This window comes from Muntiacus reevesi, chromosome 9 (genome assembly GCF_963930625.1).
Source record: "Muntiacus reevesi chromosome 9, mMunRee1.1, whole genome shotgun sequence".
Classification (NCBI taxonomy): domain Eukaryota; kingdom Metazoa; phylum Chordata; class Mammalia; order Artiodactyla; family Cervidae; genus Muntiacus; species Muntiacus reevesi.
The window spans coordinates 8,253,827-8,267,225 of record NC_089257.1 but is presented as its reverse complement, the minus strand read 5'-3'; the positions used below and the strand labels follow the sequence as shown (position 1 = coordinate 8,267,225).

General features: G+C 37.8%; 1 protein-coding gene across 1 annotated transcript; it reads left to right on the top strand.

Moving 5' to 3' along the window:
* Positions 1-10,583: 10,583 nt before the first annotated feature.
* Positions 10,584-11,516, top strand: LOC136175222 (olfactory receptor 4C16-like). Its single transcript, XM_065945548.1, has one exon. The coding sequence runs from the start codon at positions 10,584-10,586 to the stop codon at positions 11,514-11,516; it is 933 nt and encodes a 310-aa protein (XP_065801620.1).
* Positions 11,517-13,399: the final 1,883 nt, after the last annotated feature.

Sequence of the window (13,399 nt, the reverse complement as noted above, 5' to 3'; positions counted from 1 at the left end):
TTTAGTTGCAGCCAACCTGAAATGAAAGGTAGAAAATGGGTGTAAAGGCTATGAATGTAAAGCCATGGGATTTTCCCATTATTCTTAGGAAATTGGGAACCGTGCAAGGTAACAGAATATGAGAGGATAAGGATGAAGACAGAATTGAGAAAGAGTGAATGTGGATATTATTCTAGGAACAACCTTTGAGTGATCTGTATGAAGTGTACTGAGTTTAAATAGGGGGATGGAAAACACAAAGGATCACTGGAGTCAGACTATTTATAATAATTGACATAATTTGTAACAGAGCATTGGTCATGGGAAAGTAATGAAAAGATACAGAAGCTACTGTAATACAATTAATGTATTTTTAAATATAATAACTTTATAATAACTAATAAATATACTTTTAATGCTTGCTGGATGCATGGTATGATTGCAACCTATGTAAGTGGCATCATTTCATCCATAAAACAGATGAGAAACAATCTTATTAGATAGTACTAATAATATAATAATAATATTAGCTAAAGCTAATTGTAAAGGAAAGATACTTTGTCATTTAGCCTTCATTAAAAACACATAGGGTGGGGGAGGAGCCAAGATGGCAGAGGAGTAGGATGGGGAGACCACTTTCTCTCCTACAAATTCGTCAAAAGAATAACTGAACGCAGAGCAAACTTCACAAAACAACTTCTTTTCACTAGCTGAGGTCATCAGGCGCCCAGAAAAGCAGCCCATTGTCCTCGAAAGGAGGTAGGACAAAATATAAAAGATAAAAAGTGAGACAAAAGAGCTAAGGACGGAGATCCATCCCGGGAAGGGTCTTAATAGAGGACGTTTCCAGACACCGGGAAACCCTCGCACTGGCGGTCCTGGGAGAAGTGTTTGAATCTCGGAGGGCAACCTGACTCAGAGGGAAACAATAAATAAAACCCACAGATTACGAGCCTAAAAGCAACTCCCAGCAGAAAAGTACCCCAGACGCCCGCATCCGCCACCAGCAAGTGGGGGCGGAATGGAGAGGAGTGGGCGGAACGGAGAGGAGCGGGCGGCCTTGCTTGGGGCAGTTTCTGGGCCTGAGTGCCCTGAGGACAATCGGAAGGAGCTTTTGTGAGTTCCCAGCTTGAACTGTGGGAGAGCAAAAGAGAGAGAGAAAATTAACCGGCCCGAACACACTGCCTGCCGCTCGCAGAACAAAGGGACCGAGAAAGTCCTGAGAAGAGCTCGCAGGCTGCGGACCGGCCCAGCCCCGCCGGAGGCAGGAGGCAGGGGGGAGGGGAAGGGGGCAGGCTCGGCCCCAAGGACCGCATCCCCTACGGCACTGCAAACGGGCCTTCACCTTCTAATAAAAGACCTCCCGAGATTCTGGATGGTCCACATCCGCCGGGAGGGTCGCGGCTAGACACAAGGTGCAGGCACCCGACCGGCACAGGCGGAAACTGAGGCTGGGATCGCGCAGGGCAGAAGACGCGCCACACCCGGGGAGAGAGCGCACGACGGGCGCCTGGCTGCCTGAGCCACTCGGGCGGCGTAGGGACAAAACGCAGGCGCAGCTTTGTGTTCCGCGCTTTTGTGAATCACCCGAGGGCTGGAACCGCGCGCAGCGTGGGGCGTGCTCCACGCAGAGCAGCCGGGAGCCTGAGCAGCGCAGACGGAGAAAACAGCGCCAGCCCCTCCCCGCGGCGCCGGCCCCTCCCTGCAGCGCCAGCCCCTCCCCGGAGCGCCACCCCCTCCCCGCAGTGTGACGAACTAGCTACGGGAATTAGAGTCCACCTCCACCCGCCTGTGTCAGGGCGGAAATGAGGCCCTGAAGAGACCGGCAACAGAAGCCAAATAAACAAAGGGAACCGTTTCAGAAGGGACCGGTGCAACAGATTAAAATCCCTGAAGAAAACACCGACTACACCTGAAGGGCCTGTAGATATCGAGAAGTGTAAGCTGGAACGAGGAGCTATCTGAAACTGAGCCGAACCCACATTGACCGCAACCTCTCCAGAGAAATTCCTAGATATATTTTTACTTTTTTTTTTTCCTTTTTCTAAGTAAGAAAAAAAAAATTTTTTTTTCTTTTTTCTTTTCTCTCTTTTATTTTCCTTTAAAATTCCCTATTACTTCCCCATTACTCCTTAACTTTCATTTTCGTAGATTTTTACGATTTTTTTAAATAGGAAAAGCAATTTTTTTCTTCCTTTTTTTTCTTCTTTTTTCTTCTTCTCTTCTATTTTCTATTTTTCTTTTTCTCTTAATTCTTTTAAAGTCCTCTAGTACTCCTCTACTACTCCTTAATTTTCATTTTCAATATACTATAACCTTACAGAAAAAAAAAAAAAAAGAAGAGAAGGCCTATTTTTAAACTGAACTTCATATATATTTCTAAAATTTTTTTTGTGTGTTTTGGTTTTTATTTTTAATATAGTATTTGTAAGAGTCTAACCTCTACTCTAGATTTTTAATTTTTGTTTTTCAGTATATGATATAAATTGTGAACATTTAAGAATCCAATATTCAGCTCCCATTTTTATTCAGGAGTGTGTTGATTATTCTCTCACAATCTTGACTCTCTGTTTTCTTCCTCAAAGCACCTCTATTTCCTCTTTCCCCTTCTCTTCCCAATCCAATTCTGTGAATCTTTGTGGGTGTCTGGGCTACGGAGAACACTCTGGGATCAGACAACTTTGTAGATCTGTCTCTCTCCCCTTGAGTCCCCCTTTTTCTCCTCCTGCTCATCTCTATCTCCCTCCTCCCTCTCCTCTTCTTCATGTAACTCTGTGAACCTCTCTGGGTGTCCCTAACGGGAGAGAATCTTTTCACCATTAACCTAGAAGTTTTATTATCAGTGCTGTACAGTTGGAGAAGCCCTGAGACTACAGGAAGAATAAAACTGAAATCCAGAGGCAGGAGATTTAAACTCAAAACCTGAGAAAACCAGAAAACTCCTGACTACATGGATCCTTAAGTAAAAAGTGACCATCCAAAAGCCTCCATACCTACACTGAAACCAACCACCACCCAAGAGCCAATAAGTTTTAGAGCAAGACATACCACGCAAATTCCCCAGCAACGCAGGAACATAGCCCTGAAAGTCAACATACAGACTGCCCAAGGTCACACCTAACACATAGACCCATCTCAAAACTCATTACTGGGCACTCCATTGCTCGCCAAAGAGAAGAAATCAAGATCCGCACACCAGAACACTGACGCAAGCTTCGCTAACCAGGAAACCTTGACAAGACAATCGTCTAACCCCACCAACTGGGTAAAACCTCCACAATAAAAAGGAACCACAGACCTCCAGAATACAGAAAGCCCACTCCAGACACAGCAATCTAAACAAGATGAAAAGGCAGAAAAATACCCAACAGGTAAAGGAACATGAAAAGGGCCTACCAAGTCAAACAAAAGAGGAGGAGATAGGGAATCTACCTGAAAAAGAATTTAGAATAATGATAATAAAAATGATCCAAAATCTTGAAAACAAAATTGAGTTACAGATAAATAGCCTGGAGACAAAGATTGAAAAGATGAAAGAAATGTTTAATAAAGACCTAGAAGAAATAAAAAAGAGTCAATTAAAAATGAATAATGCAATGAATGAGATCAAAAACACTCTGGAGGGAACCAAGAGTAGAATAATGGAGAGAGAAGATAGGATAAGTGAGGTAGAAGACTGAATAGTGGAAATAAATGAAGTAGAGAGGAAAAAAGAAAAAAGGATCAAAAGAAATGAGGACAGCCTCAGGGACCTCTGGGACAATGTTAAACGCCCAACATTCGAATCATGGGAGTCCCAGAAGAAGAAGACAAAGAGAAAGGCCATGAGAAAATACTCGAGGAGATAATGGCTGAAAACTTCCCTAAAATGGGGAAGGAAATAGCCACCAAAGTCCAAGCTACCCAGAGAGTCCCAAACAGGATTAACCCAAGGCGAAACACCCCAAGACACATATTAATCAAATTAACAAATATCAAACACAAAGAACAAATATTAAAAACAGCAAGGGAGAAACAACAAATAACACACAAAGGGGTTCCTATAAGGATAACAGCTGATCTATCAATAGAAACCCTCCAGGCCAGAAGGGAATGGCAGGACATAAAGTAATGAAAGAGAATAACCTACAACCTAGATTACTGTACCCAGCAAGGATCTCATTCAGATGTGAAGGAGAATTCAAAAGCTTTACAGACAACGAAAAGCTGAGAGAATTAAGCACCAGCAAACCAGTTTTTCAACAAATGCTAAAGGATCTTCTCTAGACAGGAAATGCCGAAAGGTTGTATAAACGTGAACCCAAAACAACAAAGTAAATGGCAATGGGACCACACCTATCAATAATTACCTTAAATGTAAATGGATTGAATGCCCCAACCAAAAGACAAAGATTGGCTGAATGGATACAAAAACAAGACCCCTATATATGCTGTCTACAAGAGACCCACTTCAAGACCAGAGACACATACAGACTAAAAGTGAAGGGCTGGAAAAAAATATTTCATGCAAACGGAGAACAAAAGAAAGCAGGAGTCGCAATACTCATATCAGGTAAAATTGACTTTCAAATAAAGGATGTGAAAAGAGACAAAGAAGGACACTACATAATGATCAAAGGATCAATCCAAGAAGAAGATATAACAATTATATATATATATATATGCACCCAACACAGGAGCACCGAAATATGTACGGCAAACACTAACGAGTATGAAAGAGGAAATTAATAGTAACACAATAATAGTGGGAGACTTTAATACCCCACTCACAACTATGGATAGATCAACTAAACAGAAAATTAACAAGGAAACACAAACCTTAAATGACACAATGGATCAGCGAGACCTAATTGATATCTATAGGACATTTCACTCCAAAACAATCAACTTCACCTTTTTCTCAAGTGCACACGGAACCTTCTCCAGAATAGATCACATCCTGGGCCATAAATCTGGTCTTGGAAAATTAAAAAAACTGAAATCATTCCAGTCATCTTTTCTGACCACAGTGCAGTAAGATTAGATCTCAATTACAGGGAAAAAAATGTTAAAAATTCAAACATATAGAGGCTAAATAACACGCTTTTGAATAACCAACAAATCATAGAAGAAATCAAAAAAGAAATCAAAATATGTATAGAAATGAATGAAGATGAAAACACAACAACCCAAAACCTATGGGACACTGTAAAAGCAGTGCTAAGGGGAAGGTTCACAGCATTACAGGCTTACATCAAGAAACAAGAAAAAAGCCAAATAAATAACCTAACTCTACACCTAGAGCAATTAGAGAAGGAAGAAATGAAGAACCCCAGGGTTAGCAGAAGGAAAGAAATCTTAAAAATTAGGGCAGAAATAAATGCAAAAGAAACTAAAGAGACCATAGCAAAAATCAACAAAGCTCAAAGCTGGTGTTTTGAAAAAATAAACAAAATTGACAAACCATTAGCATGACTCATTAAGAAACAAAGAGAGAAGAACCAAATTAACAAAATTAGAAAAGAAAATGGAGAGATCAAAACAGACAACACTGAAATACAAAGGATCATAAGAGACTACTACCAGCAGCTCTATGCCAATAAAATGGAAAACTTGGATGAAATGGACAAATTCTTAGAAAAGTATAACTTTCCAAAGCTGAACCAGGAAGAAATAGAAGATCTTAACAGAACCATCACAAGCAAGGAAATCGAAACTGTAATCAAAAATCTTCCAGCAAACAAAAGCCCAGGACCAGATGGCTTCACAGCTGAATTCTACCAAAAATTTAGAGAAGAGCTAACACCTATCTTACTCAAACTCTTCCAGAAAATTGCAGATGAAGGTTAAATTTCAAACTCATTCTATGAGGCCACCATCACCCTAATTCCAAAACCAGACAAAGATGCCACAAAAAAAGAAAACTACAGGCCAATATCACTGATGAACATAGATGCAAAAACTGTTAACAAAATTCTAGCAAAGAGAATCCAACAACATATTAAAAAAATCATACACCATGACCAAGTGGGCTTTATCCCAGGAATGCAAGGATTCTTTAATATCTGCAAATCAATCAACGTAATACACCGCATTAACAAATTGGAAGATAAAAACCATATGATTATGTCAATAAATGCAGAGAAAGCCTTTGACAAAATTCAACACTCATTTATGATTAAAACTCTCCAGAAAGCAGGAATAGAAGGAACATACCTCAACATAATAAAAGCTATATATGACAAACCCACAGCAAGCATCACCCTCAATGGTGAAAAATTGAAAGCATTTCCTCTGAAATCAGGAACAAGACAAGGATGCCCACTCTCACCACTGCTATTCAACGTAGTGTAGGAAGTTTTGGCCACAGCAGTCAGAGCAGAAAAAGACGTAAAAGGAATCCAGATAGGAAAAGAAGAAGTGAAAGTCTCGCTGTTTGCAGATGACATGGTCCTCTACATAGAAAACCCTAAAGACTCTTCCAGAAAATTACTAGAGCTAATCAATGAATATAGTAAAGTTGCAGGATATAAAATTAACACACAGAAATCCCTTGCATTCCTATACACTAACAATGAAAAAACAGAAAGAGAAATTAAGGAAACAATACCATTCACCATTGCAACAAAAAGAATAAAATACTTAGGAGTATATCTACCTAAAGAAACAAAAGACCTATACATAGAAAACTATAAAACACTGATGAAAGAAATCAAAGAGGACACAAACAGATGGAGAAACATACCGTGTTCATGGATTGGAAGAATCAATATTGTCAAAATGGCTATTCTACCCAAAGCAATCTATAGATTCAATGCAATCCCTATCAAGCTACCAACGGTATTTTTCACAGAACTAGAACAAATAATTTCACAATTTGTATGGAAATACAAAAAACCTCGCTAGTCTTGAAAAAGGCAATCAGGTACTTTTTCAGTTGATTATTACAATAAATCCAAAGGATGTCTCAAGGTGGTAAAGATCTTACTAGACCCACTCCCACAATTTACATTTTAAGATGACAGGATTAGAACTAACAGTTGAAAGATATTACCAGACCCACTGCCATAATATACTTTTACTCCCATAATATACATTTTAAGATATCAAGATTCATCAGAAATTTCTTCTTAAGGAGAAACAAGCAAGATACATTGTAATATTGACTAAGACTATAGAAAAGAATCATTTGTCCTTTTCTGCTTGAGAGCACCAGACCCCTTTCTCCTCCTTGGGTACCCCGGACTTCTTAACAACCTGCCTTGGAATTGCTGTCTCTGTAGTTACTACTATCATTTTTATACTTATTTTACACATTAAGAAGTAGAAGTGTAGAGTGCCTACCTCAAATCAGACAGCTAGAAAGGTCAGAGCTAAGGTTAGTTTAGATTATGCTTATTTTTACCTCAAATACTTAATTCATGCCGTGTGTCATTATTATCATGTCCATTGAGTCCGTGATCCTATCTAAATATCTCATTTCTTTGACTATATTGTAGTACACTTTTCTGATCTGCTAAGCTAGAACACCAGGAAGGATAATTTAGGTACCAACAGGGAGCAGAGTTGTCTCTGGATGACCCACTTTCCTTTTAATGGATAGCTAGTTTTTTATACATTCCATAATTTATTTAACTCATCCTCTTTTTTTTCTTTTTTCCCCATTTCTTTGTATTAGTTGGAGGCTAATTACTTTACAATATTGTAGTGGTTTTTGTCATACATTGACATGAATCAGCCATGGATTTACATAAATAGCTATTTTTATTCTTTCTTTCTTCTTCTTCTTCTTCTTTTTTTTTTTTTTTTTTTTTTTTTTTTTACCTATTCTCTCTATCATTCATTTGTTTTATTCCTCTTTTTCCCTGGTAAGGTTGTTCAGTGTGAAGAAGCTAAGAATTCCAAATACTTGTTTATGTGTGATTAAAGGACATGAGAAAAGTTAACTTGATTTCCTAATAAGCTAAATAGTCAAATGAAAGCTGTTTATTACATATGAGATGTTTCTGACTAGCATAGTGGGGAGAACTTCAGGGAGAACACTATGAAGCCAAAACCTTATGTCATTATTTCTTAAAATATTCCCCCTGGAATTCAGAGAAGAGTCTTTTTTTCACTGCTCTGTGAACAGGTTGCTACCAAAAGGGATGGTCAGAATCGACACTTACTCACTGTCCCTAGCAGGTAGGTGAAAAACATTTTCCATGTTTTACTCTAGTGGTGTAATTAAATATTAGCCATCACAATTTTCTAATATATTTCCATATCTATTTTGAATGCACTTTTTACCACAGAACTCTGCAAAAGAAATAGTTGTTTTTTTTAAGATTTACTGTTAATATAAGAAATAAATGAACATAAACGAGGAAAAATGATATTATGAACTCAATGAATCTTGACATGTTAAAACTCATTATTGTAATTAAATAATAGAGGAATGTATTTCATGCATTATTGTTTTCATTACAAATTCTAGAGACAGCAGAGTGTGAGACAGTTCATACATAATATTGATGTAAGGTAGTTTGACAAGATAAACCCTCACTAGGAGCTAGGAGTCCTAGAAATAAGACATAAGGTTCATGGAGACAGTGACCGTCACATAGCTTTGGGAGAATAGGAAATTTTCCATCTCCATTTGACAACGTTGCACAGAGTATTGTATATCACAGTGTAGAATCATTACTCCTTATATTCTCCCAAATAGCATCATAAGTTTTTAATTGGCACTTTCCACATTTCAAAGGTTTAATTTGAAAAGGTGAATACCTAATTCTCAGAAAACTTTGGGAAGAAACATGGCCATGAAGAGCCTGAAAAGTATAATTAAGGTGAAAAATAATGTGCCATTTATGTGGAATGAGCACTGCTGAGAAATATTGGGTAGAAATATTTCCTTTTCATCAATACTTGTACCTGTCAGTATTCTTTCACATCTGGTCTTATTTACCCTGATCCCTCCACCAGGCACCAGTTCTATGTCTAATAAGATTTGAAAAGAAAAGAAATATTAATTTATCGATATATATACAAATATATATATATATATATATATATATATATATATATATGGCGTGAATAATGAGCACCTTGGGGGCAATTTTTGACTCCAGACCGGCTGTTTTCTAAGGTATCTGTGGGTCAGATATTCAGGAATCATGGGGACAGAGTGAGGAGCTCAACGAGGGTAGATTATATACTCTTTTACTTGGACTATTGAGTGATAAATAATCTTCAGACAATCTGTTAAACTTTTCACAAAGAATGGCAAGTTCTGCAAACAAATAAAGTGAGTGTAGAATTTCCTCTAAAGATGGACATCTAGGGCAACTGAGTCAGAGGGAAGTGGACAAACAGCCTCCTTAAATTAAGCAATGCTTCTCCCTGTGGCCTCTGCCGTAAGACAGCTCTTTAAGCATGGAAGAAGCTGCCTAATGCTAACTAGATAGCATTAGGCAGCTTTGCCTGCCTGCTTTTCTTTTAGCTCTTCTCTCCTAGCTCCCACATCAAAAGATTCTCTCTTTATTTTTAACAAATATAGTCATTTTAAATTTGTAACATCCATTTGAAGAGTAGAAGTGAAGACCGTATCTATTGAAAACCAGCATTGCTTCTTTTTAAAAGTACATCTTCTGGCTTCTCCTTCTTTGCTTTTTTCTGAGACTTGCAAATTTTCAGATACTTGAACAATACAAACTCTCCTGGGAATCAAACCATGATTGGATCCTTTACCAACCATCTGATGACACACAGCCATCGCCCAAAATTACTCCAGATCTAAGATACTTAAGAGAAAAATACTAACTCTTGAGTAATAACCCACCATCCTTCAATTAATACCATAACTTCAGGAATTCTGAGTATTCTAAATAGTGTTTTTAGATGTTGGAAAAAAAGATAAACTGGGATGGATATATGAGATAATAGCATATGAAATAATGTTTATTTCTGATTGTTAGTATTTGTCTAATACAAAATTTCACATTCAAGATGATAACAGCAGATTATTTAAAGGGTGTATTTCCTGTTCCATTGCTCAAGCTGCAATAATTGGAATAAGAGTTCAAGGAAGAGGTAGAACATATTAAATATATGTATACACATATATGATTGTATATCTCTATGTATAGCAATGATGTGATACATGAGTGTTTATGTATGATGATTTTAACAGAGTTAAAGGTGTAGTGTGACTTTATATCATGAACCTCCATAGGCAGTCATGTATATCCTAAATCCCAAGTGATATATCATGAAAGACATGTGCCATAAAATTTTTGAAAATGACAAACAAATGAAAAAAATTACAAAGACATATCTCTTAATTATACATTCAACAAATTGGAAAATTTAATCAATAATGATATCAAATGTAGCAAGCTTTCTAAAAAGAAAATCATAGGAAATTATTACTTTCAGAAGCTTATTTGAAACTCACAGTAAACCTTTGCAGTGACCATTAAAAATTATCACACAAAGTGTTAACATGAGTCATAAAGAAATCACAGGTACAACGGCCTCCAAAAGCAATATTTCATAATATCATGTAACATCCTATGAATTATTTCCTTATCTTTTGCAGATTAATCATTTTGCATTCATCTCTTCTCCTCTTTCATGAAATCATGCAGCTGAAAAATAATGTGACTGAGTTTGTTCTGCTTGGGTTGACACAAGATCCTGTTAGGAAGAAAATAGTGTTTGTCATTTTCTTGATTTTCTACTTGGGGACCTTGTTGGGTAACTCGCTGATTATTGTTACCATCAAGACCAGCAGGGCACTTGGGAATCCAATGTATTTCTTCCTTTTCCAATTATCCGTATATGATGCCTGCTTCTCTACTTCCATAGCCCCTAGGATGATTGCTGATGCCCTTCTGAAGAATGCCACTATCTCTTTCAATGAGTGCATGATCCAAGTCTTTACATTCCATTTCTTTGACTGCCTGGAGATCTTCATCCTTGTCCTCATGGCTGTTGACCGCTATGTGGCCATCTGTAAGCGTCTACACTACACGACCATCATGAGTCATCAAGTCTGTGGTGTGCTAATGTCCCTGACCTGGTTGGGGTCCTGCGTGCATTCATCAGCTCAGATTTTTCTAGTCTTGAGTCTGCCTTTCTGTGGTCCCAATGTAATTGATCACTACTTCTGTGACTTGCAGCCTTTGTTGAAACTGGCCTGTGCAGACACCTATGTGACCAATTTCCTCTTGGTGTCCAACAGCGGGGCCATCTGCACAGTGAGTTTTCTCATGCTGGTGTTATCCTATGCCATCATCTTGCACTGTCTGAGAAACCACAGTGCTGAAGGGAGGAAAAAAGCCCTCTCCACCTGCATCTCCCACATCATCGTGGTCATCTTGTTCTTTGGTCCTTGCATATTTATATACACTCGCCCGGCTACCACCTTCTCCATGGATAAGATGATAGCTGTGTTTTATACAATTGGGACACCTTTGTCCAACCCTCTGATTTATACTCTCAGGAATGCAGAAGTGAAAAATGTCATGAGGATGTTATGGAGTAAGAAGTTGATGTCAGATGACAAAAGATGAATAGAAATTTCAAGATTTATTCAGTGTTTCAACTGACCTAGAAAAAGTTCATAGAGACCATTCTCGTCTCATTGTGAAGTCAGTATAATTCCATCTTCGGGCTTGACAGCCCCTGCCCTTAAGGCTGAGAAGCAGTGTGCACACACATACTCGTTAGCGTTGGGTCAGTCTTACGTAGAGGACGAGAGGACAGCAGGTATAAGCAGGCTCTAAGGCCCAGTAGCTTAGATGCTGCGTCTCTATGTCTCTCGCTTGCCTGGTATCAATGTCTATGTGGTTTTCATCTAATGTGTTCCCCACCCTTCTTCCCCTTGCTGTCTACTGTTATGCCCCTATGTAACCTTGCCCTATATTTTTACATACACAACTTAGTATGTTTTTGTTTCCTCAACATTTATTAAAGGCTTCTCTTTCATCATATCTATTCAATGTCCTTCAATTATCCTTTTCCCCCCTGATTAATACTAGATTCTAATAATTGCAGAAGCTTCATGTAGTAAGAGACAGTATATAATCTAGCAATTTTTTTCTTTCAATTATTTATCGTTCACACCAAATTCTCACCATATATTTAACCAGACCCTTTCTTCTAAGATGGAAAGTTAACATTCTGAGGTCAATTTTTTTCAGTCTTAAGAAGGTTTTAATTGTTAAGTTTCTTCTCAGTTTACCATTTTAAATAAAATCTGCACTGTGCTCCTCACATGACTGAAGTGACTTAATTTACATGCACATGGCGCTCCTAATATGATTTCTTCTAATTTGGGGACAATATTAAGGTTTCTCTTGAATCATACTAATCATGGTATTGAAACAATAATGGTGGACTATTATAATTATAGCATATATATTATAAAATAAATAGATTTATGTGGGGTTGGAGATAGAGTGTAGACAGTTGTTAGTGAATTTAAAAATACTAATATATTGAATATGCTGAATGAGATAAGTCAGAAGTTATTTATGCTTGAGAATGAATTGTTTATGTACACATATGTGAATTTTGAATTTCCTTTCTTGAAAACGAAAATCTAGAATCAGGAAAAAGTATAGCGGTTTCTGGAAATTCCAAAGGAGAATTAGTGGGATGAATAGGTAGCACACACACCAGTTTTAGTGAAGGAAAAGAATCCTGTTTCAGACACTTCAAGGACGACATGTAAATGGACAGCAGGCATATTAAAGTGCTCAATGTTACTAAGTATTAAAGAAATGCAAGTTCAAGCTGCATTAAGATATCACCTCACAGCTTTCAGAAGGGCTATCATTAAAAACGTCGACAAATGATAAATGCTGGAGAGGGTAGGGGGAAATGGGAATTCTCCTACATTGCTGCTGTGAATGTAAAATGATACGATAGCTAAGGAGAACAATATAGAGGTTCCTTAGAAAACTCAATATTGTGTGACCCAGCATACGGATCCTGCATATACATTAGGAGAAAACCATGGTTCAAAAGGTTACACACAGCCTGAGGTTCATCACAGTGCTGTTTATAATAGCCAAGACTTGGAAGCAACTTAAATGTCGTAACAGAGAATGGAGAAACAGGGCACAGTATATATATGCAGTGGGATATTTCCCAGCAGTTAAAAAGAATGAAATATGCCAGTTACAGCAACAAGGTTGGACCTGAGATTATCATACTAAGTAAAGTAAGTCAGACAGAGAAAAACAAATATCATATGATATGGCTTATATGTCAGAATCTTAAAAGATACAAATAGACTTATTTATAAAACAGGAACACTCAGAGACTTTGAGAACACAATTATAATAATCCAGGGAAAAAGGGCTGGAAGGGAGGGATAGACTATGAGCTTGGGATTGACACATGCATGCTGCTATATTTAAAATAGATAATCAAGACCTACTGTACGGCA

Bases quoted from the DNA above. Each gene is read 5' to 3' on its own strand.
- LOC136175222 (XM_065945548.1), top strand. From the start codon at position 10,584: ATGCAGCTGAAAAATAATGTGACTGAGTTTGTTCTGCTTGGGTTGACA.